General features: G+C 42.9%; 1 protein-coding gene and 1 long non-coding RNA gene across 2 annotated transcripts; both read right to left on the bottom strand.

The window, feature by feature from the left end:
- Nucleotides 1-5,837: 5,837 nt before the first annotated feature.
- Nucleotides 5,838-6,416, bottom strand: LOC141021810 (uncharacterized). Its single transcript, XM_073497658.1, has one exon. The coding sequence runs from the start codon at nucleotides 6,414-6,416 to the stop codon at nucleotides 5,838-5,840; it is 579 nt and encodes a 192-aa protein (XP_073353759.1).
- Nucleotides 6,417-13,499: 7,083 nt separating this feature from the next.
- LOC120962954 (uncharacterized) lies at nucleotides 13,500-16,836 on the bottom strand. Its single transcript, XR_012181936.1, has 3 exons — nucleotides 16,540-16,836; nucleotides 15,612-15,727; nucleotides 13,500-13,946 (listed from the first exon to the last, which is right to left on the bottom strand). It is a non-coding gene; the product is annotated as an uncharacterized lncRNA (long non-coding RNA).
- Nucleotides 16,837-24,433: the final 7,597 nt, after the last annotated feature.

Here is a 24,433-nt window from a genome sequence, read left to right as displayed (position 1 = left end):
GACGTCGACTCCATCGACGACGTCCTCTGCAGCTTCGAGGGACACCAAGACGAGCCCCTTCTTGATCCTCCCCGTGCCTTTTCCGCCCTCGTTTGCATGCTCTATCGTTGTTTGCCACAATTGCCCGAGCTCATCACCGTCAGACCTTGCTGCTGGCGAGTACTCCGACCAGCCTAGGCCTTCCGGGCATGTCCGTCGCGTTCGCCGCACTGGGTAGAGTCGCTCCGTGCCCTTAGCTTTCGCCTAAGTCCGTCGCTGCATCACATTCATCTCCGCCGTCGCCGCCTTTGTAGCTCGTCAACGGTAACGCCTCCATCGTCGTTCGGTGCAGCTAGTGGCACACGAGTGTGCAGGATCGCTTGGCGGTCTCGTAGCACCCCTTCGCTGCATCATTTGGCCACCGGAGGAAACTCCGGCAAGCCTCACCACCGCGCCCATAGCCGGCTGATAGCCTCTTTGTTTTTCCTCTGTGTAGGCGCCATCATAAGGCAGTACCATGTGGAATCCCCACGGGACCCACTGGTCAACGAGGCAAGGGCCAGGTCCCACCTGTCAACCTCTCCTTCCTTTTCTCCCTTTTCTTTTTCTTTTATTCAAAATTCCAGCATATTCCCTTTTGGAAAGGGCCCAGTTTCCTTTTCGGGCCATGTCCAATCCGGCTATTTCCTTTTCGGTCTTTTCCCTTTTAGGAAGTAGTGCATATGTTGCATTTGTGAGCATTTTTCTACAGTAACACCTACATATTATATATGTTTTCGGGGTAGAAAAATCCCACCAATCCATCTATGGCATCCACTTCATCATTTGGGTAAGTTTGTAAACATGTTATTTTTATAGCATATGCCATTTGTCATTTTTGTATGACTTTGTGTGATATTCATATGAGCAATATCATGACATCAATTGGAGCACAAACATGTCATCTTACTACTAGTTTTGATTCAATGCCATAATCTGTTTTGTTGTGAGTGAAACAAGCTTGGAAACATGACTACTTGAATCTGTTTTTGCCATGACATGCTTATTTTTGCCAAGTCTAAATCTGTCAACATAACTTGTCATTTTTCATGATGATATCATCACATCTGTAGATCTTTGGAGCATGATCAGTAAGGGAGTTTTGTTAGTGCATTTAGTACATGAACGCCATGTTCTTGTTTGCAATTATAAGTTCCTGTATGATATAGTTTACTAGCCCTAAACATTGCAATCTGAATCTGTTTCCTGCCATGTTCCATGTTTTTCACCAAGTCTGCAAATTTGCTATCATTTGGCTTTCTGCCATGCTGTTTTGATGATGATCTAGTGAGTTTTAGAAATAGTTCAATAAGCATGTTTTGTAGTAGAGGCTATGCACAATCGTGCCATGTCATTTGTTTCCATGTTTATGTTCTCCGTCATAATTAAAATGGTGCATCTAAAGTGCCATGTTGCTGTTATTGCCAGTTTTGCATTGCATATTGTTTTGCTCAACGTGTGAGCTCCGTGCATCCGTTTCTGATCATCTTTATATCGATTTCAACCGAAATCTTCCAATCTTCCAGTGGCATGCTTGGTTTACCAAGATTTTACCCATATCCATCTTGTCTTCACCGTTTCGTTCCCATTGACACATCCCTCATTCCGGTAGAACTGTAGCTCTGTGCATAACGATCTTCATATGCATCCATGTTAGAGTTGCATGAAGTATATGTTCATTGCCATGCCTTTCTTGTTTATTGTATGCTTTTTCTTTCTTGTGGGTAGTTTCGGGAGACGAGTTCGAGTCCAAGGACCCTATCGAGTACATTCACGAGGAGCAAGGGTTCGATACCACTGAGGACAATTCAGGCAAGATGACCATTACCCCCGATATCACTACTATCTTTGCTTGCTAGTTATTCGTTGCTATCTCTATGTCGCGCTACCTACCACTTGTTTATATAGCCTCCTAAACTGCGTGGATAAGCCTCTAACCCACCTTCCGAGCAAACCATTGTTTGGCTATGTTACCGCTTGCTCAGCCCCTCTTATAGCGTTGCCAGTTGTAGGTTGTTCCATGTTGGGACATGGATATCTTGGGATATCACAATATCACTTATTTAACTAATGCATCTATATACTTGGTAAAGGGTGGAAGGCTTGGCCTTTTTCTCGGTGTTTTGTTCCACTCTTGCCGCCTTAGTTCCCGTCATACCGGTGTTATATTCCTTGAATTTTGCATTCCTAATGCAGTCGGGGTTTATGGGCCCCCTTGATAGTTCGTTTTGAATAAAACTCTTCCATCAAGGCCCAAATTTGGTTTTACCATTTTCCTAAAGACAACTAAAATTTGCATAGGGAGTAATTAACCCGACGATTCTTAATCAACAACCCGGGCCAGTGCTACTCATGAGTGTTGGTCCAAACCGGGCAGTCCGCGGGGCCACCACGGGGAAACTCAAGGTATGGTTTTACTTGTAGCTTGTCCCATCCGATCGTGGCCTGAGATGAGATACGCGCGGCTACTATCAGGGTGTCGGCACATCGAGAGGTCTTGCTGGTTTTGTTTTACCATTTTCAAAATGTCTTGTGCACCGGGATCCCGAGCTTGATCGGGTGTCCCGAGATGGAGGATTGTCTTAGCGGATCATGAGAGCTTATCATGGGCAAATTTGGCACACCCCTCCATGGTTTAAACTTTCGAGAGCCGTGCCCACGGTTATCTGGCAGATGGGAGTTTTTAATATCCGGTTGTAGTGAAATTGACACTAAACTCATTTAAAATACACCAACCGTGTGTGTAACTATGATCGTCTCTTTTTGACGAAGTTCTGGAAGAGAACACGATGGGGTTATGTTTGAATGTAAGTAGTTCAGGATCACTTCTTGATCATTACTTGTTTGCGACCGTTTGCGTAGTTTCTCATCTTATTCTTGTATTCGTAAGTTAGCCACCATACATATGCTTAGTGCTTGCTGCAACTTCACCACTTAACCATGACATACCTATTTTAAGCTTTGATAGTCTTGACATCATAGGTAATAAGATTGTTGAGTCCCCGTGGCTCAAAGTATACTACAAACACAGTTGAGCTACTATCGAGTCAGACACAGGAGATGCCACTGAGCTCCAGTGGGAGTTTGACAAGGATCGTGGGCGTTTCTATGTTACGTATCAGGACGATCAATAGAGGCCCTAGTCGGAGTACCCGGGGATAGTAGCAGGGTGGTGTTTTCTTGTTTATCTAGTCCGTAGTCGGACTCTACTTATATGTTATGGATGATTGTCATATTTATACTATTCCGGGGCAAGTTTATGCCTTGATCTCGTATTCTATCTATTCATTTGGTTGTCTGTATTTGTATGCCACCTTGCTATGCGTTCCAAAACGGGATTCTGCTGTGACCTCGAATTCATCACAAGATCGCGATAGAGTTTCGTCTTGGGCGTGACATGCTGTTATCCTTCCCGGGGGTGCTGTCCTCTCCCTTCGGGGTGTCTACCATGTAGACGTCATATGTGGACGTGGCTGTCTAGCGTCCTGTAATGGGGGGAGTGGCGTCAATGTTAGTCATGGCACCACTGTCCTAATCCATGTATTTGGTATTTTCTGAGGTGTAATCCAACATGTCGGTTAAATCTTCGACAATGGCTACTAAGAGGGTGGTGTGTGGGGCATAAAATTCCCCGAGATATGCCTCGAAGGGTTGTTGAACGCAAGCTGAGGGCGGGTCCTCCCGAATAGCCATCTTCTGGATTTGGTCCAGCGCCTCGCTTAATAGGGCGAGGGTCCCTGAGCTTGCGGGGTCTGGGAGTTCCAGGCCGAACTCCAGGATAGCGGGGCAAGGGATAATCCGTGCCCTAACTGGGTTTTGGTTTTCAAGGGCCGAGTTGAGCTCGGCGCTTGGGACTGGACCATCATCGGAGATTGAAGGCAGGCCCTGGTCCTTGAGTGTTGTTTCCATATTGAGCCTTGAGGCCTAGTTGATTCGGACCAGGAGTAGTTCCTGGCTACCGATCATCGAATCGTTGCAAGAGCTCAAGGCTGGAGCCGTGTCGTGAGTAGAGGGTTTGACCGAGAGTGACTCTCGACATCCGAACCTTGCTTCCGCATCGAGGCCCGAAGTTGGGTCTTTGGCGGGTATTGTGAGTGTGGATGAAAGGGATTCCTGGCCTTCACTCGAAGTGGAGCCGTCTGGGCTCAAGGCTAGCTGAAGGACTGGGGTTGATCCGTAGATCGAATCAGCGAGGGGCTCCAGAGCGAGCACAGCGAGGCCCATGGGGGTGCGGGGAGAGGTTGTGAATCCGGTAAAGACCAGATCACCTCATACGTCCGCAACATACTCCAAATTGTCGAATCAAATCCGGTGCTCAGGGGTGAAGTTGTTGATTTGGTCTAGATGACTAGTTGGGTTGGCGTGCAACACGATGCTGCCGAACATGAAGAGTTGGCCGGGGATGAAGAGGTCCCCGGAGCTGACGGTTGACGCCCTCTCCGACGATCAGGCGAGCCATTGATCCTTGGGCGACCCAACAACGGAACTCTTAATGAAAGCACCAATGTCGCTGTCAAAACTGGCAGATCTCGGGTAGGGGGTCCCGAGCTATGGATCTAGGATTAATGGGGAACAAGGGACGATGAACACAGTGTTTACCCAGGTTCGGGCCCTCTCAAAGAGGTAAAACCCTACGCCCTGATTGATTGTATTCGATGTATGATGTGGTTACAAAGTAGATCTACCTGGAGATCAAGTGAACTAAACCCTAAGTCAATCAGGTGATGGATGTAGCTCTAGCCCTAAAGACTAAAACCCTCCGATTTATATAGGCACCGGTAGGGTTAGGGTTACATGCGATCGGTTACAAGGAAGGAAAGATCCTTCCTAATCTTGGCTTGGAGGGTACACCACGACTCCGAAGATTCCTTATCCGGCCATGGATCCATACTCTAGCTTGGCCCCATAGTAGCCCATAAGTCCGGCCCTATCACAACAGGCCGGCAACCGAGGACCCCTCAATCCAGGACTCCCTCAACGACGATGACGACGGTGGTGGCAACGCGTCTCCTTAGGCCACCCTCCTTTACTTACATGCTGACATCCTGATTGTAACCCCGCAGTAGCGCGAGGAACATTTTGCTAGGATCTTTGAATGGTGTACAAACCACATTTTTGTCCTCCTAGCTTGCTTTCTTCCACACTTATTTTCTTATTCCATGTTGTTAACCATAGCTCCCGAGTGGGCGTCGACCGCCCTAGGAATGCTAGGTTGCAACGCCTGGGCAAGGCCAGGAGGTGAGCGCTCCTGTGGTGGGAACTTGGGAACAATGTGTGTCTGCTGGCTCACTCGAGAGCGCCACGTGAGGACTTAGACACCAAGGCCTTGGTGAGGTGGTGTGCACAGGGGCAGACTCACAGCCTCGAGGCCCCCACTACCTGGGTCCTTAATGCCGCTGGGGCTTACCCAAGCACAAGTACCGTGCCCAGCCCCTGCTCGCGTGGCGATCATGAGGGGGGCGTCAGATGGGCGTTGTTGTTTGCAAAATGAAATTCAAGAAGAGAAATTCAGCAAGGAAAAAACCCTATCCCCTTTCTAAGTGAAGACGCAAAAACCTCAAGCTTTATTCAGAGAACTGCAAACTTGGTTACAGAAAGAGGAAAAAGGCTACCGCGTCCGGTGCCTACATTAGTCTTCCCACCAGCGCGGAGTATGGGGCCTCCACTTGGGCGTCGGCATAGTCGTTGTTCGACCGTTCCGCCAGCACGGCGCATGGGGCTTCAACTTGGGCGTGGGTGGGAGCTCCCGCAAGGCCGTGGGGTAGCGCACCGGGAGACTCCGGGGCGTGTACAGCCCCACTCATTTTTACGTGAGAGTGTCACGGGTAGAACTTGCGGAGATGGTGGATGTTCCAAGCGTTCTGCACAGGAACTCCATCCTTCGTCTCCAGGCATGCAGCGCCTAGCCTGGAGACGTGGGTGACCCTGAAAGGGCCGTCCCACATGGGCGAGAGCTTGTGGAGGCCTTCCCTAGAGAAGACCTGTCGCAGTACAAGGTCCCCAACCTCGAGAGTGTGAGGGCGGATGTGGCGACTATGGTAGCGCCGCAAGGCTAGCTGGTACCTCGTGGCGCAAAGAGCGGCCTGGCGGCGAGCTTCCTCGAGGAGCACAAGGTCAGTACCCCACAGGTCTTCTTGGCGTGCCTCATCGAATACCCGCGGGCAACCATGCTTGAGCTCAGACGGGAGGACTGCCTCGACTTCGCAGACGAGGAAGAAAGGAGTCTCGCCGGTGGGCTTCGTAGCATTGGTGTGGATGGACCACTGGACAGACCCGAGCTCATCGAGCCAGCCCCTACCGCAAGCCCCGAGCTTCTTCTTGAAGCTCCTAGTCTTGAGGCCCTTGAGGACCTCCGCATTGTCATGCTCGGCCTGGCCGTTGCTCCGTGGGTGCGCCATCGAGGCTTAGCATATCTAAGTTCCAAGGTTAGCACAATATGACCTGAGGAGGCCGCTCATGAACTGGGGGCCGTTGTCACTGATGATAGGGTTGGGGACGTCGAACCGGCTCACGAGGCCCTTAATTTACTTGACAGCCGAGCCTACAGGGATGGTGCGCACGGGCTCCACCTCCGCCCACGTGGTGAATTTGTCAATGGCGACATAGAGGTAGAGGTAGCCGCCGGATGCCTAAGGGAACAGGCCCAGTATGTCCATGCCCCACACCGCGAAAGGCCATGAGAGCAGAATTGTCTAGAGCCCCTGCGCTGGCTAATGAATTTGCTTGGGTGGAACTGGCAGGCCTCGCAGGATTGGACCAGATTGGTGGCGTCGTGGAGCGCCGTAGGCCAGTAAAATCCACTGCGGAATGCCTTTTCCCACGAGAGTGCATACGAGGAGTGATGCCCGCAGTCTCCCCTGTGGATGTCGACCGATAGCTCGCCCCTGATCCTCTGAAATGCACCTCAGCGAGACGTTGGGGCACCTGCGGTATAGCTTGACGTCCCGCAAACAATAAGCAATGTCCTGCTGAGCCACACTCTCTGTTTCCGCGTCCTTTTCTGGCGAAATGCCATGGATCAGGTAGGCCTTGAGCTTTGATGATTTGGCTAGAAACATTGATAAGATTTCTCTTGATATTGATTCTTTGAAGATTAGATGTATGACACCCAAGTATGATATTAATGAGTCTTTAAAGACTATTATAATCTATATTAATCAAAGTAAAGATAGAACCGCTAGGAAGGATGCTAAGAGTCTTTGGTTTGTAAAAGCATGTTCTTCTATTTTTTTGTTATAATAATGATGAAGATCTTAAAGTAATTGGTGTGACTCCTATTGAATCTTTACTTGCCAATATAAAACTTGATCAAGATGGGACTGGAAATGAGTCAACTTTATCTAGAAGGCGTCTGAATAATTTGGAGGGTGATGATCTTAATGAAAAAATGATAAAAGTGGGATTGGAGAGGTCAAAACTTTAGGTAGCGATGAACCCACTCTTTTGGATTTCAAGGACTTTAACTATGATAATTGATCTTTGATTGGTTGTGTTTCCTTGTTGCAATCCATGCTTAATTCACCCATTGCTTATAATCGAAATAAGGCTTTTACTAAACATATCATTGACGCTATGAGGAAATCTTTTGAAGAAAAACTTGAGTTGTAAGTTTCAATCCCTAGAAAGCTTTATGATGAGTGGAAACCTACTATAAAGATTAATATTAAAGATTATGAGTGTTATGATTTAAGTGCTAGTGTTTCAACTATTCCAAAAACTTTGTGCGATGTGTTAGGTTTCCATGAATTTGATGATTGTTCTTTGAATATGCATCTAGGGGATTCCTCTATTAAGTAACCCATTCGAAGGATTAATGATATTCTTATTGTTGAAACTAGGAAATATGTGCCAATAGATTTTATTGTGCTTGATATAGATTGCAATCCAACATGTCCTATTATTCCAGGTAGACCTTTCCTTAGAACAATTGGTGCAATTATTGATATGAAAGAAGGAAACATTATATTTCAATTTCCATTAAGGAAGGGCATGGAACACTTTCCAAGAAAGAAACTTAAGTTTCCATATGAATCTATTATTAGGGCTACTTATGAATTAAATACCAAAGATGACAACACCTAGATCTATTGTAATATGCCTAGCTAGGGGCATTAAACAATAGCGCTTGTTGGGAGGCAACCCAATTTTTTTTGCTTATGTTTTTTAATAAATACACAATATTACTTATGTAGTACTTGTGTTTAAGTGTTTTAATTAGTGTTTGACCCAAGTAAGACCTTTGGGATGATCTATGGTGATAGTTGATTGGATTTTGCTAAAAAACAGAAACTTCTGCGTCCAGTAGCAGAATTGTTAAACTCACAGGAACGTGTTCTGGTTCTGAATTTTTCACACAAATTGCCTACATGTTCCTAATTTTTCAGAATTTTTAGAGTTACAGAAGTATGAGAACGATTCAGATCTTTGCAGACTGTTTTGTTTTTGACAGATTATGTTTTTTATGTGTTGTTTGCTTATATTGGTGAATCTATGGGTAGTAGCAGGGGGTATGAACCATGGAGAAGCTGGAATGCAGCAGATATAACACCATTACAAATTTATAATGAGTTCACAACAATACATAAGGGGTTATTTGCTTTTCTTACACTAACGGAGCTTATGAGTTTTCTGTTCAGTTTTGTGTTGTGAAGTTTTCAAGTTTTCATTTGATGGACAATGGAATAAGGTGTGTCAAGAGCCTAAGCTTGGGGATTCCCAATGCACCCAAAGGTAAAATTCAAGGAGAACCAAGCATCTAAGCTTGGGGATGCCCCGGATGGCATCCCCTCTTTTGTCTTCAATCCATCGATAAAATTACTTTATGCTATATTTTTATTCACTACATGATATGTGTTTTGCTTGGAGCGTCTTGTATGATATGATTCTTTGCTTTATTTTCTTTTTAGTTTGCCACAATCATCCTTGTTGTACGCGCCTTTTGATAGGGACACGCATTAATCATGAAATTTATTAGAATACTCTATGTGCTTCACTTATATCTTTTGAGATAGGTTGTTGCTCTAGTACTTCACTTGTATCTTTTTAGAGCATGGCGGTGGTTTTATTTTATAGAAACTGATGAAATCTCATGCTTCACTTATAATATTTTGAGGGTCTTGAAAATAGTATGGCAATTTTCTTAGGTCATGAATTTAGTCCTAATATAATAGGCATTCAAGAGGGATATAATAAAAACCTTCATGAAGATCATTGAATATATGAGAAGTTTGATTCCTTGCATTTGTTATGACATATAAATATGGTGATATTAGAGTCATGCTAGTTGGTAATTGTGGTTGAGTAATAATACTTGTGTTAAAGTTTGTGATTCCCGAAGCATGCATGTATGGTGAAGCGTCATGTGATGACGTTAGAGCATGATATATTTTTTATTGCCTTCCTTATGAGTGGCGGTCGGGGACGAGCGATGGTATTTTCCTACCAATCTATCCCCCTAGGAGCATGCATGTAGTACTTTGTTTCAAGGGCTAATAAACGTTTGCAATAAGTTTGTGAATTCTTTATGACTAATGTTGAGTCCATGGATTATACGCACTATCACCCTTCCACCATTGCTAGCCTCTCTAGTACCACGCAACTTTCACCGGTGCATTGAACCCACCATATACCATTCCTCAAAACAGCCACCGTACCTACATATTATGGCAGTTCCATAGCCATTCCGAGATATGTTGCCATGCAACTTCCACTATTCCGTTTTATTATAACATACACCATCATTGTCATATTGTTCTCAGATGCATCAGACATTCATGTAGAGTCATATTTGTTCTAAGTATCGAGTTGTAAGTAAATAAAAGTGTGATGATCATAATTATTAGAGTGTTCTCCCATGTGAGGAAAGAATGATGGAGGCTATGATTCTCCCAAAAGTAGAGATGAGGCTCCGGACGAAAAAAAAAGAGGCCAAAGAGCCCAAAAGAAGAAAAAGGAAAAAAATATAAAAATATAAAATAATGAGAGAAAAAGAGAGAAGGGACAATTTTACTATCCCTTTCCACACTTGTGCTTCAAAGTAGCACCATGTTCTTCATGATAGAGAGTCTCCAATTTTGTCACTTTCATATACTAGTGGGAATTTTTTGTTATAGAACTTGGCTTGTATATTCCAATGATGGCCTTCCTCAAATTGCCCTAGGTCTTTGTGAGGAAGCAAGTTGGATGGACACCCACTTAGTTTTCTTTTGAGCTTTCATACACTTATAGCTCTGGTGCATCTGTTGCATGGCAATCCCTACTCACTCACATCAATATCAATTGATGGGCATCTCCATAAACTATTAATTTGCCTAGTTGATGTGAGACTTTTTTTTGTTTTCTCCACACAACCTCCACCATATTCTATTCCACCTATAGTGCTATATCCATGGCTCACGCTCATGTATTGCGTGAAAGTTGAAAGAGCTTTAGAACATTAAAAGTATGAAACCATTGCTTGGCTTGTCATCGGGGTTGTGCATGATAAATACTTTCTGTGATGAAGATAGAGCATGACCAGACTATTTGATTTTGTAGGGATAACTTTCTTTAGCCATGATATTTTGAAAAGGTAAAATTGCTTTATGAGTATGCTTGAAGTCTTATTGTTTTTATGTCAATATTAGACTTTTGTTTTGAAACTTAAGGATCTAAATATCCATGCCACATAAGACAAAGATTACATTGGTAAACATGCTAGGTAGGATTCCTCATCAAAAATTTGTTTTTATCATTTACCTGCTCGAGGACGAGCAGGAATTAAGTTTGGGGATGCTTGATACGTCTCCAACCTATCTATAATTTTTTATTGTTCCATGCTATTATATTATCCATCTTGGATGTTTTATATGCATTTTGGTACTATTTTATATCATTTTTTGGGACTAACCTATTAACCTAGTGCCAGTTGTTGTTTTTGTCTTCTACAGAAAATCAATACCAAACAGAGTCGAAATGGAATACAATTTTATGATGATTTTTCTTGCACCAGAAGAAACCCAGGATACTTGAAGAGGAGGCTAGAGGAGCCACAAGAGGGCCTCAAACCTTGAGGGCGAGCCAAGTGGGGAGCCCCCAGGCTTGTGGGCCCCTCGGGACTCCCCTAACACTAATTCTTGCTCCATAAATTCCCAAATATTCCATCTACATCAGAAGCGTCCACAAAAATACTTTTCTGCCACCGCAAGCTTATGTTCTCGTGAGATCCCATCATCGGGCCTTTTCCGCCACCGGAGGGGGATTCGATCACGGAGGGCCTCTACACCAACCTTGCTGCCCTTCCTATGATGTGTGAGTAGTTTACTACAGACCTACGGGTCCATAGCTAGTAGCTAGATGGCTTCTTCTCTCTCTTTAATCTTCAATACACAGTTCTCCTTGTTCTTGGAGTTCTATCCGATGTAATCTTCTTTTGCGGTGCGTTTGTTGAGATCCGATGAATTGTGGGTTTATGATCAGATTATCTATGAATAGTATTTGAGTCTTCTCTTGTAGGATCGAAAGTAGGTCAAGAGGGGGGTGATTAGATTACTTGACCAAATAAAAATCTAACATTTTCCCAATTTTAGTTGTGGGCAGATTTTAGCAATTTAGCACAAGTCAAGCAATCAACCTACACATGCAATTCTAAGAGTGCAGTAGCGGAAAGTAAAACATTGCATATGAAGGTAAAGGGAAGGTTTGGAGAGTGCAAATGCAATGATGACACGGAGATTTTTGGCGTGGTTCCGATAGGTGGTGCTATCATACATCCATGTTGATGGAGACTTCAACCCACGAAGGGTAACAGTTGCGCGAGTCCACGGAGGGCTCCACCCATGAAGGGTCCACAAAGAAGCAACATTGTCTATCCCACCATGGCCATCGCCCACGAAGGACTTGCCTCACTCGGGTAGATCTTCACGAAGTAGGCGATCTCCTTGCCCTTATAAACTTCTTAGTTCAACTCCACAGTCTTGTCGGAGCTCCCAAGCGACACCTAACTAATCTAGGAGACACCACTCTCCAAAAGGCAATGGATGTTGTGTCGATGATGAACTTCCTGCTCTTGTGCTTCAAATGATAGTCTCCCCAACACTCGAATCTCTCTCACAGACTTGGATATGGTGGAAAGATGATTTGAGTGCAAAGCAACTTGGAGAAGCCTAGAAATCAAGATTTTTGTGGTTGGATTGGAATATCTTGATCTCAACACATGAGTAGGTGGTTCTCTCTGAGAAAATGTATGATGGAAGAGTAGGCACGTTCTGATGGCTCTCTCACATATGGAGAAGGGGGCGGAGGGGTATATATAGCCTCCACACAAAATCCAACCATTACACACATTTGACCCAACTCGATCAGACCGAATAGAAGAACCCGGTGAGACCAATTTAGTTAAAAATGTGAATGTTAGGAATATCGGTGGGACTGACTGGAACAACTCGGTGGGACCGATGTGCTAGGGTTAGGGCACAACCTCATCTCGGTGAAGGCGATTGCTTGAACTCGATGAGACCGATTTCAGCAAAGATGAAACAGAGAGTTGGTCAAGCAAACTCGTTGGGACCGGTTGAACATTTTGGTGAGACTGAAATAATTGCAAAAGGCAACAGAGAGTTCGCAGGCCCATCTCGCTGAGACTGAGATCCATATCGGTGTGACCGAGGAGTTAGGGTTTCTGGCAGTGCCTAGGTCAAGTGAACTCGGTGGCGCCGGATAGATCATTTCGGTGGGGCTGAGTTTGATTTTCAGTTTTGGATATATTTAGAAATGAGAAAGTGGTTAAGGGTTTTTTGGAGCAATATCACTAAGCACTTTGAGCAAGTAGACTATTAAGCAACACCTCATCCCCTTTTAGTAGTATTGGCTTTCCAATGGACTCAATGTGATCTTGGATCACTAAAATATAAATGAAGATTCTTGAGCTTCTGCCAATGTGTGTCCTTAACATTTTGAGGGGTCCACATCTTTAGTTCATGTCATGCCAATCATTGAACTTCCTAAAATAATTAACTTGAATGGATATTAGTTCAATGAGCTATATAGGTCGCCGCGGCGGCAGGGCATCGGGGGGAAGGGGGCGGGTGGAAGAGTGGGCAGTTCGTGGCCTAGTGTGTGGGTGTTTTTTCTTTTTTTTAGTTGTTTTTTTTTCTTTTTTTCTTTTTTTTAGTTGTTGGTTTTGCAAGTTCGGGAATATCAGATCGCTCTCTATATAGAGCCGGCCGTGTGTGTGTGTGTGTATATATATATATATATATATATATATATGTTAATATTATTTGCACCGTCCGATCAAAATAATAATGGCTGAGATTTAAAGGTTTTTCCGTAACATATTAGTGTGTACATACCAACATATTGAACTATCACGTTGTCACATATACAGCCCATCCAATGTAATTAGACTAGGCAAGGAAGCGTCAGCACATAAAAAACGACTAGGCAAGGAAGCGTCAGCACGTAAAAAAAGGTAGGAAGAGTTAGGTTCACGTACGGGCCACTTCAAAAAAAGGTTCACGTACGAGCATCAATATGGTAAAAAAATCCTGACACGTTGCATACAAAAGAGATGTCCAGGTTTACGTCCTACAGTTCTACCGAAACCTCAAAGCCATATGCCTCTCGAGCAGTCCAGGTTTTAGGGTTTATGATGATCTGCCCTAGGGCCGAGCTATTCCTCCTGTGCAACTGCAGCTCACCTCCTATAGATCCACCGAAACCCCAAAACTATGCCTCTCGGGCAGCCGAGTTCTAGGGTTTCTGATGGTCTACTCTAGGGCCACACTATTCATCCTGTCCTGTGGCTGCAGCTCACATCCTACAGCGCCACCAAAACCTCGAAGCCATGCCTTCTGTGTCCACTCTCCACAAGATCTTCTCCTCAATCGGTTAGGTGTTGAAGATTCCGCCTCCCGAGCAGCAACCAGTCGCGTCTCATCATCCTGTTCCTGTCCATAGGAAAACACTTGACAAGAATCATGTCGCAAAGAAGGAAGAATACTATCGTGCTATCTTGGAGTTGTGTCATACACAGGTCGATCAAGGCATGTAGGACTGTCTGCAAGAGGATAGATCAGCATGGTCTACAAGCATAGTAAGATGACCACCAAGGATGTGACTTACAAGTGGCATAAAGAGAACCAAATCGACCCCCAGATGCAGGTATTACTTGGCGTAATAACAAAATTGTTTGAAACATGGCCCTATCCTCTTTCTAGATTTAATCAACTCCTCGCCCTCCTCTGTCTAACAGTTAGTTAAAATTTGGACATGCTTGCCAAGTGTTTGACAAAATGTATAAAGACATGTATATCCAATGGTATTTTTAGCAGATCATTGTGCATATTAGATTTACAGTTTGAAAAAGGATAAATTTATGTATACAAGCTATCCTTAGGACTAATGCGTAAAGGTCCTGAATTCAGGATATAACAGATCACATATTATACAATGTGTTAGTAACAGCAACTACTATTGTTTGCAGAATTTTTATGATATACAAGATGCTATATGCAACTCTTATCGTTGAAAAATGAGCATAATAGATTATTTTTGTAGTCATTAAGTAATAAAAGCTATTGTATTATGTGTAGATTTTTCCTAGAAGATGATATGTGTGTGAATCCTTATAAATTCAAGTGATTTCCATTAATTCTGAAATTTGAATGGTAAGTAAGAGTTGATCTCAGTAATCAGTTCATCCATTTGAGTTAAGATATTTTCCATAGGTCACCAATGTACAATTTGCATATTTGATCCCTGCATGCATTTTCTAATTACATTCATTTTTTTAATAATTCTAATTACATTCATGTTTACTATGGAAGGACTATTATACATTTATCTGGGTGGTCAGAGACAATCGTACTGTTGCATGTTGTTTCAGTTCTGCACCTGAAGGCTATATTCTACTAGATATGTTCCAATCAGTCTATGTTTCTATGACAATAACTATAGTTTTTCAGTGTCTAATATAAGTGAAAGGCAACGCTACAATTCTATTGCACAATTTTTTTCCCTGTACAACATGCTATATGCTATTTCTTATCGCTGCAAAATGAGTCTAATAGATTATTTTGTAGCCCTAAAGTAACAGTAGCTATTTTGTTGTCTGTAGAGTATTTTTGTAGAAGATGACATATGCGACAAGTGATTCCCGTAAATTCTGAAATTTGAAAGGTTAGTAAGAGCTGTTCTAAATCATCAGTTCATCCATTCGGGTTCAGATATTTTCCATAGGTCATCAACGTACAATTTGCATATTTAATCCCTGCATGCATTTTCTAATTACATTCATGGTTACTATGGAAGGTCTACTAAATTCAGACATGCACTTTAGTGAGTTTTATGTTCTTGGTAACAGCTCTTCTGTCTAGCCTTTTCAGTTGAGGAGAACAATGAAAAAAGCTCCAGTGTTATATGCATCACCTACAACACATGTGAAAACTCTATTGCATATCAATTAACACATATGGACCAAATTCAGTTAATAAATGCAAGCCTTTTTCTTTTGTCTTAAAGACACATATCATTAATATAACTTGCTAATACTATATGGTAACAACAAATAGAAAGAATACACCTTTTTATCAAACTACAGGGAGGAAGCATACCTGTGACGAATCAGCCGGTGTGCAGCAAGTAGTAATGATGCAAAGTTGTAGCACATTACATAGGTGGAAGCTGACAGCAGTAGCGAGCCCACAACACGCCTCCACCCATGGACTCTCTACAAGACAATGAAATATTGAACACTTTTTGCTATATGAAACTTCATATAATTAATATGGATGTGTTGAAGAGACACTAACCAAAGTTCGGCACAATGTTAACTAAAAAAATAGAATAAGCTCAATTCCCTAAAGCAACGCAAGGCACATTCAAGATAAATAATTCTACAATTTATATCCTAGAAATAGTCAGAATGTACGAGCTTATTGTCTGAATTATAATAAAACAGAAGAACTAAGTAACTCAACCTTATCTCTGAATAAATTTAACGGATCAACTAAGCAAACAAGCTTTTATAAAGTACATATATACTGTGCGCAAAAAAAGAAGAATGCAAAGGATGTTGGGAGAGTAGTAAGGCGGTCATTCCCATCCTTACTACTCTGCCATAGACGACGAGGAACACTATGAAGAACATGGCTGTCGAACCCGACGGCACAGCTCTCGGCCCAGTGGCACAAACAGGAGAGCAGCGCCACTCAGCAAAACGGATTTATCATATTCTCCAGTGGCCTCCCATGCGACCGCTTTGCCTCACGACCTCGCTGCTAGGGGCGCAGAATCGGAGGCTGGAACGCGTGCCCCAGCGTCGGTCCGATCTGGCCTCAAGAGCATCTCCTTCGCAGCTTTAGTGATGCACGGGCAGGCCAGTGGATGGATTTGGTGCAGCCACTCGCTTTCACATGGACGAACAAATTTCTCATAGCCATAGAAAATCTCCATAAAAAACCAAAATCCGCGCCATTGCTGGAGCCTAGAAGACCAAGCATCTGGGAAGGGGGGAGAAGGAATGGGAAGAGGAGAGATTACCTGGAGAAGAGGAACCGCTCAGGTTCAAAGGGGCCCAACTCCACGGCCATCCAATTGACGGCGGCGGGGAACAGCAGGCACGTGTGGTCGAGCTGGAGGACCTGCCGTCGCCGAGAGCATGCAGCCACCGCACTCCGCCGCAAATCCCCCTTCTCACCCCGTCCTCCTCCCTTGGCAGGATCTATCAACGAATGTGGATGAATCTATGGATCGGGCAAGGAACGGTGAAAAGGAACGGGAGGAGAACGAGAATTTGGGTTTCTCTTTTTTTGGCTGGGAAGGGTAGCACGCTGAGTCGTTGACCCACGGTTAGCTGGCTGTAACTTACAGAGTACTATAATATATCACTCCGTTCTTAAATATAAGTCTTTTACAGATCTCACTACGGACCATATACGAATCTACAAAGATGCATTTTAGAGGTAGATTCGCTTATTTTGCTCCGTATATAGTCCATAGTAAAATCTCTACAAAGACTTATATTTAGAAACGGAGTACTTATGAAGTGAAAACTAATATTTATTAGATTTTTCTATTTCATTTATTCACTCCTATATTTTCATTTCATTTCTTACACAATTGGGTATATTACGTACAGAATATATTGTGGGGAATTAGATCCAGAATTTTCTCACAAAAAAAGAAACATAATTCAGTATTCCATGATGGATTAGGAACATGTAGTAAAAAAATAAAGAAAGAAAATGTTGGGCATTCACACAAAATAATTTTTTGGCAAACTAAAATAATAGACAGAGATAACTGAAACAAAAAGAATAGTATGAAGAGGAAAAATGCATATGGAGGCGCTCAACTGAAACACAAAGAATAGTATGAAGAGGAAAATGCATATGAAGGTGTTCAACTAACAATAATTATAAACTTCTGAGCAATGTCAAAGAACAAAAAAAAATACATGTCCATATGAGTAAGAAAAATAGCAAACACATCTCAATTATAAAAATATAAAATATACCAATCCTAGCCGCGTAATTAATGGTTGAGATATAAAAATAGATGCGCGATAAATATACTTGTGCGGACAAACAAAGATGGGTGTATCGATATAGGACGTACCGATTTGGACACGAAAAGCTATATGAGGCACACCATTGCCGTGGGCCAACAGCCCATCGTAGCAGCTCACGAGAGAAAAAAACAGGCCAGGATAGAGTCTGGCTCGGAGACACCGCATATTCATGTCTACACGATTCTGAAAAAAAAACCATGTCTACACGTACGTGATAATGAAGGGTAGTCTCATTTAAAAAAAATGATGGTTTTTCCTCATACAAATCGGATTGGGTGTCAATAGTAAATAGGTGTATGAGAATCATGCCCTAGGCATTTAGAAAAAAACATCCATGCGAAAATAGCATAGTATGAATGCGATTTTCATGAGGTCAAATTGAGTTTTCTATTTGGCATCTGGTATTACAACCCGACTAAGTTTACCGCGACACCTCAAGTGCATTGCAGCCCGTTTTCATTTGGCGTGCAGGTTTGCTGCCGCTCGCAGAATCGAGCAGTGGACATTACGTGGCGCCGAAAGATCCCGAGAGAACATTCGGTCGGTAGAGTTTCCTTTTTCTTTGCATATTACTCAGATAGAGTTGAGTCTATATAGAAATGATTATGGTATTTTGACTCTCAAGAGTAATAAAATTATAACGACACACTTTTGTAAATTATAGAAAACAACATGCACAGAATTGTGGCATGCCATATTACCTCAAATTCTTTGTGATTAAAATTTCTATCTAATTTTATTTGATTTCAGCACAACAAAAGAAAATATTCTTTCGAAGATATTTGAGTCCCATGAAAAATAAATTTGTATAGCGAAAAACCCTTAAACGAACCAATCCTCCAAAATGTTAAGAAAAATATCCTACAAATCGAGGAGTCTGTACAGAAGACAACCATACTATCCGCGCCACACATTTAAACCTACAAAAGATAAAAATAGAAAAAAGAACATGTCGTGCAAGCAAACCGAAATATAGATCATTAAAGTAGTGATCTAAACACTCTTATATTTCTATACTGAGGGAGTAGTTAGTTAAAGCAAACAAACTTCTATATAGATAATCATTTCCTATGCATAAACTTCTCACCATGATCGATCATATGCACATGAATTGAAAAATACGTGCACGTGGATTATTGAATAATGAGACGGATATATCAGTGCAAATTCCGTCACTATTTCAGTCATAAGGTATAGACGATTATTTGGTTATGTAATATAGCGATGTGGGCTGACTAAATCTAGAAGAATACAAAATGCAACTCTTTCTACTCCGTGAGAAAAAAATCTCAACATCACGATAGCTCATAGTATTCTAGAAGTGTCACCGGAGAAAAGAAAAACAAAGTTATTGCACTAAGAAAATATACTATACCCCGTCATATGCACCTGAATTAACATGGAAGAACATATGTATCCTAACCAAATATTGCAGTGTTCAATACTATGGGTATTTCATCTATAAGTTCTACATACATGTTTTTGGTTAATTCATACTATGATTAAATCTAGAAAGTACAAAACCAAAATATAAATTTGCTAGACATGTATTATTAAAATAATTGGAAGGGACAAAAAATGATCGGCTAGGGAGTCACTTCAAGAGTACCCATATAATGAGGCAAGTTACTAACCACATTATGGTCCTTTATATTAGTATCTCATGATCCTTACAAACAAACTAATACGGCTAATGAAAGGATTTTACTGAAGTTAGACAATTTTTTACAACATATACATGCTTTCTCTTTTTTTGTGGGTAATCAGGTGGTTCTATTGAATGTTACCAGCATTACATTCAGTCAATATAAGCTCACAGATATAACCTGGCCGACACTGCATCCAATAAGCCGTGCTACGGACCGTGCGAGCATAATTGGCCAGACAGTGTGTGAACCCTATTTTCATCTTTTTTTAAGCACCCGATTTTGATCTCTTAAAATCTTAAGAGGCTTAATCTCCCTAACCGCTATAAAATTCTTAATCTCCTTGACTAAATTACCAAACTCTGACTTGAGAAGCGTGATGTATAATATAGAACACAGTGCTACCATTGAATCAGATAGTACCAGAATCGGAACAATTGAGCATTTAAGAGCAAGGTTCATCCCTAGCATGATTTCTTGGAATTGGCTTCCATGGCATTCTTGCAACTTTTCACAACATATACATGCTTTCTCAATCATTCTAATATATTGAGCGATAATTTGTATGGTGCAAGTTTCCAAGGGTAAAAACCATTTTTCTATCAAATTGTAAATGTTTGCCAAAGGTATTACAAATCTAATAACTACGAAAACATAAATAACAACATACAAATCTAGCCGCGCAAATGCGCGGGTCACACCGCTAGTTCATGAATATAATCAAGCAAGCACACATTAAGCATAATATGATCAAAGCACATGGCCACATAAGTATCTCACGAGCATAGCACAAATTTGAGCATAGGAATCGAACAACCAAATGACCAAAGTAATAAGAGTAACAAAAGAAACCAACAAAAGCAAGAAGCACTCTCCCTCTCTCGAAGCCTATGATCTATACGCTTTCTCCCCCTTTGGCAACAAGTTACCAAAAAGTTCGAAAACGTATAGTGTTATACGACACTCTAGGCACGATCTCCGGGAGATCCTGAAGGGGTCTTCTGGCTTGTCGCTCCGGTGTGCGTAGATGGCATGGAGAGGAGGGCATTTGCAAATGCCTTTGAAGAAGTCTATGGAGCTGGAGGAGTTGATACTGGAGGTATAACTATGGCAGTGGCTGCAGGTGCTGAAGTTGTAGTCCTGGAGTCTCTAGCAACTGGCACAGCTGATGATCTTTGTGCCCTCGTCACTCTCTGGAATTTGTCTATCGTGCGTCTATCATCCCTGTCCTTAGCATCCTCTTGAAGCTTCTCCATAGCAGTTTGGATCTCAGTGACCTTCACATCTAGATCATGGAATTTAGTCTCAATGATCCTCTCAAGATTCTCCTTATTTTGAGTCAAGGTGGGCAAGCTCTTCTCAATTCTCATGGTGGCCTCAAGCAGATAATTGAGTTCAACTTGCTTGGTCTTGAGATTTGCAACTGAAGCATCTGGGCACTTCCTGCTTTTGCAGCCTTTGCTTTCTCTATCTTCTCCTGGGCAGCTGCACAAGTAGGATGAGAAGCATCCATGACAACCTCGTTGTCCTCAAAGTCTGTAATCAGGGGGAAGTGCTCTCTGTCCATTAGATATGTCCCAGTTCCCATTTTGGAGTTAAACAATGTATGAATATGAGGGGCATATCCACAAGACCTCTTCTGGTGTGCAGCTGTTCTCTTCACAGTTTCTACTATCAAGCTCATCAAACAAGTTGTTCTCTTCACTTTGAATTTATGTGGAACATCAAACAAGTGAAGCAAGTTGATGAAGTGACCACGAATCATCCTATGATCTCCTGACTTGGGCAAAAGAGTGTGCCTCAAGATGGTGTTCATGGTGGTGAAACCAGCAAGTAGATAATATATGGAGCCAAACTTGTGTGTCTCTAATGCAGTATCAGGGATTGGCTTGTACATGTTAGCCATGGAGTTGTGATCCTTCCTAGGCTTACTGTACACATCAAGATCATCTTCAGCTTCCTCTAGAGCATTGATCAACTTGGCCCATTCTGAGATTGTAGACTGATATCTGGTTCCTTCTGTCATCCACACTATCTTTCCATCAAGCAAGAGTGGGCTATGGAGTAGAATTGCATTATCATTTCATCATTCCACTTTGTCAACTTTTGACCAACAAACGTGTCTACCCCATTCATCCTGAAGATCTCATGCACATGAGGAAAGTAGTCTTCATTTGAGTCAATGTACTTCCAGTCCACCCATTTCATGTCACACACAATGGGTTTCTTGTCCAATAGGATAGTCTCATAGAAGTCCTGCTACTCCTTGGTGTGAAAGCGGTAGTCTACAGCAGTCCTCCTCCTTGTGGCATAAGGATCGGTCTTCCTCCATAGTCTCAGACCTGCATCCTTTCTCAACTTCATGTTCTCTGCCACAGGATGATCACCATTGTGGTCTGGAATCTTGGGCCTGAGCTTCCTGAGCACTAGTGGCTCTTCTTCTTCTTGAACTTCAGGCACTAGGGCCTTGTTATTTTCAGCAGCTGAGATATTCCTGGTTAATCTCTTTGGTGCATATGGCATGGGGGCTTGAGCTCGAGCTGAAGGCTTGGGGGCAGACTTGGGCTTAGAAGGAGCAGCCCCATTCCTGATGGCACCCCCATCAGCTTATGAGTCTTTGCAGGAGGTGCAACAGGCTCTTCCTCCTCCTCTTCTTCTCCCTCATCCATCATCATGGATGGTTTGCCTATCACTCTGGCAATGGTCTTCCTGGCCCTTTCATTCCTCTTATTTCAACCAGCAGCCTCTTCCTCCCTTTGGCTCAACTGTAAACTCCATGGTTTCTTGAGTTGAGGCTCTGGCCTTGGACATTGGAGTCCTCTTAGCATGTGGCTTCTTGGACAGACCAAGCTTTGTGGCAGCAGCAACACCATACTCCTTCTTAAGTACTTTCTTCTTGGAGGTCACTTCCTCCTCAAGCACAAAATCTTCATCCTCAGATTCAAATGTCCTTTTCTTCCTTTGCCTGGTAGCTGCCGTAGGCAAATTGCTGGGAGTGCTCCTACTCCCATCATCATAGCTGCTAGAGGGACTAGTGCCCTCACTGAGGTTGAGCTGCTCTTCAGACCTATCCTGGCTGTCACCGCCCTCTGTCAAAGCTGCAACTGACCCTGTGAATAGTTGGGTGTAGATAGAGTAGATGAGCATCACAAATTACATCTTATTTTTCAAAATTATTGAGACAAAAACTTAATTTTAGTTTTCTGCAGAATTCCTTTCGGAGCTACAGATTTGACAAACGCGGTGACGCCGAAGCACTAACAGAGTCTAAACACACAGTTGCGGTCAGACCGAAATGCAGTCCGGTGACTCCGAGATGCTAGGGTTTCATAGAGAAAGTGATTTCGGTCTCACCGATGAGTACACTTCGATCAGACCGAGTTGTACTTGTGCAATGGCCAGGGCCAATCGGTGTGACCGAAACCCTCAGATCGGTTGGTCCGAGATGGGTTCGCCGGAAACCTAATCCTATGTTTTTGCATCAAATCTATTCTATGGAATTTGATTGGTGGATAGATTGATCTCATACGTGGGAAGAACAAAGGCATTATACTTTGTGCAAGAATCAGAGCAGGAAAACACAAAGGGTCAAATCCGTACCCTAACTTGGCAGTGGATTTGCTACGTCTGCAACGGCAGTGAGGATTCCATTAACGGCGGTGGAAACTAGCAGTGGAGGGTCACTTGAGACGACGGCGATGATCCAGAGAGAAAGGGCGGTAGTGCTGGGGGTGAGCTCATGCGGTTTGAAGTGATTTCCAACCGTACGGGTATGCGGGGAATATATACCTAGGCGTTGTCGGTGGCGCCGAGTTGAAAGACTCGGTGGCACCGAGATGAAAAACTGCTAGCAGTTGCTGCAACTCGGTGTGGCTGAATGGTTCTAATTGGTGGCACTGAGATGAAAACCTAGATCAACGAATTGGATAAGTCGGTCTGACCGAAAATCATTAAGAGGTTTTGGAAGTTAAGCCCTTAACAGATCGGTGGCTCCGCGTGCTCCTCACCCGAAGAGTCCGAAAGTTACTTGTTCAAACTTTGTGATGTAGCATGAATAGAGTTTGAGACGAGAAAAAGCATAGATAGCTAGAGGGAGTACTTAGGCATTCTTGTCCATCCATTTGGCAAAAGGAAAAAAAATCAAACAGTCAAAGCAACAAATGGATGTCCTCGAAGGAAGAAAAATTATGCAGCCAACATGCTCACGCAATAAGATGGAAATAAAACATGTGGCAATGCATGCACATATACTCTAGCATCTATCAAGCAATTGGAGATGACTAGGTCATCTATATATGAGCATATTGACTTAGGAGTCAAATGAGAACATTTGATTGTAGGTCATACTCATCGTTTAAGCACAAGTGGGGTTACCACTTTTACATAAAGCATTGTTGTGTTCACATCATTAGAGTTGTTTTAGCTCAAGTTTTATAGCAAAGCTCCCCCCAGATGTGATATCCCCCCTAAGAGGGATGAACTAACCTTGGGTTTTGTCGATGATGAATTCATGTAGGTGTTGAAGATGTGGATGCTCAATGTTGATGTAGATCATTTGGAGCAATCCATTAGAGTGTTGCACTTTCAATACCTACACGGGTTAGTCCACAAGGAACATTGAAGAATATCCATAGACATAGAATGAAACACACATATGATGATGTCCATGAAAGCATTAGGTTACCTTGTCCCTTGTCTTACCAACAAGAGGGTTTGTGACTCCATGAACTAGTGCAAGATATGGAAATTGATTGCACTTGTCCTTGCCAAAATGAATGCGGGTGAAGTATGTTGGCGGAGTCACCCTCAAGAACTCTCTAGTTCTTCTTCCTTGGGATCCACATCAATTTGATGGGAATCCTTGGATTTGTAGTCGTACTTGATGAAGTAGAAGTTGATGTAGTCTTGGGAACCCACTAGACCATGGCCTTAGGAGCTTCTTCAAATGAATCAATCTCTTCTTGAAGCTTGTCCTTGCCCTTTAGCTTGTGGTCTTGTGGTGGAAGATCATCTTGAGCTTGTGTTCCCTTGAAAGAAGTGGGGTCATACTTCTCTTGTTGAGGAACAAACTTCATCTTGGGGTATTGATCTTCTTCCCACTCAACTCCATTGGCATTGAACTTTCGTTCAAAACCAACACCTTGATTCTTCCGGTGCCTTCCTTGCTTGCATACAATATCCTCAAATTGCTTACTTCCGGCAAGGCTCTTCTAAACAC

The sequence above is a fragment of the Aegilops tauschii genome, chromosome 4, assembly GCF_002575655.3.
Source record: "Aegilops tauschii subsp. strangulata cultivar AL8/78 chromosome 4, Aet v6.0, whole genome shotgun sequence".
Lineage (NCBI taxonomy): Eukaryota > Viridiplantae > Streptophyta > Magnoliopsida > Poales > Poaceae > Aegilops > Aegilops tauschii.
This window is presented reverse-complemented; position numbering and strand designations above follow the sequence as displayed.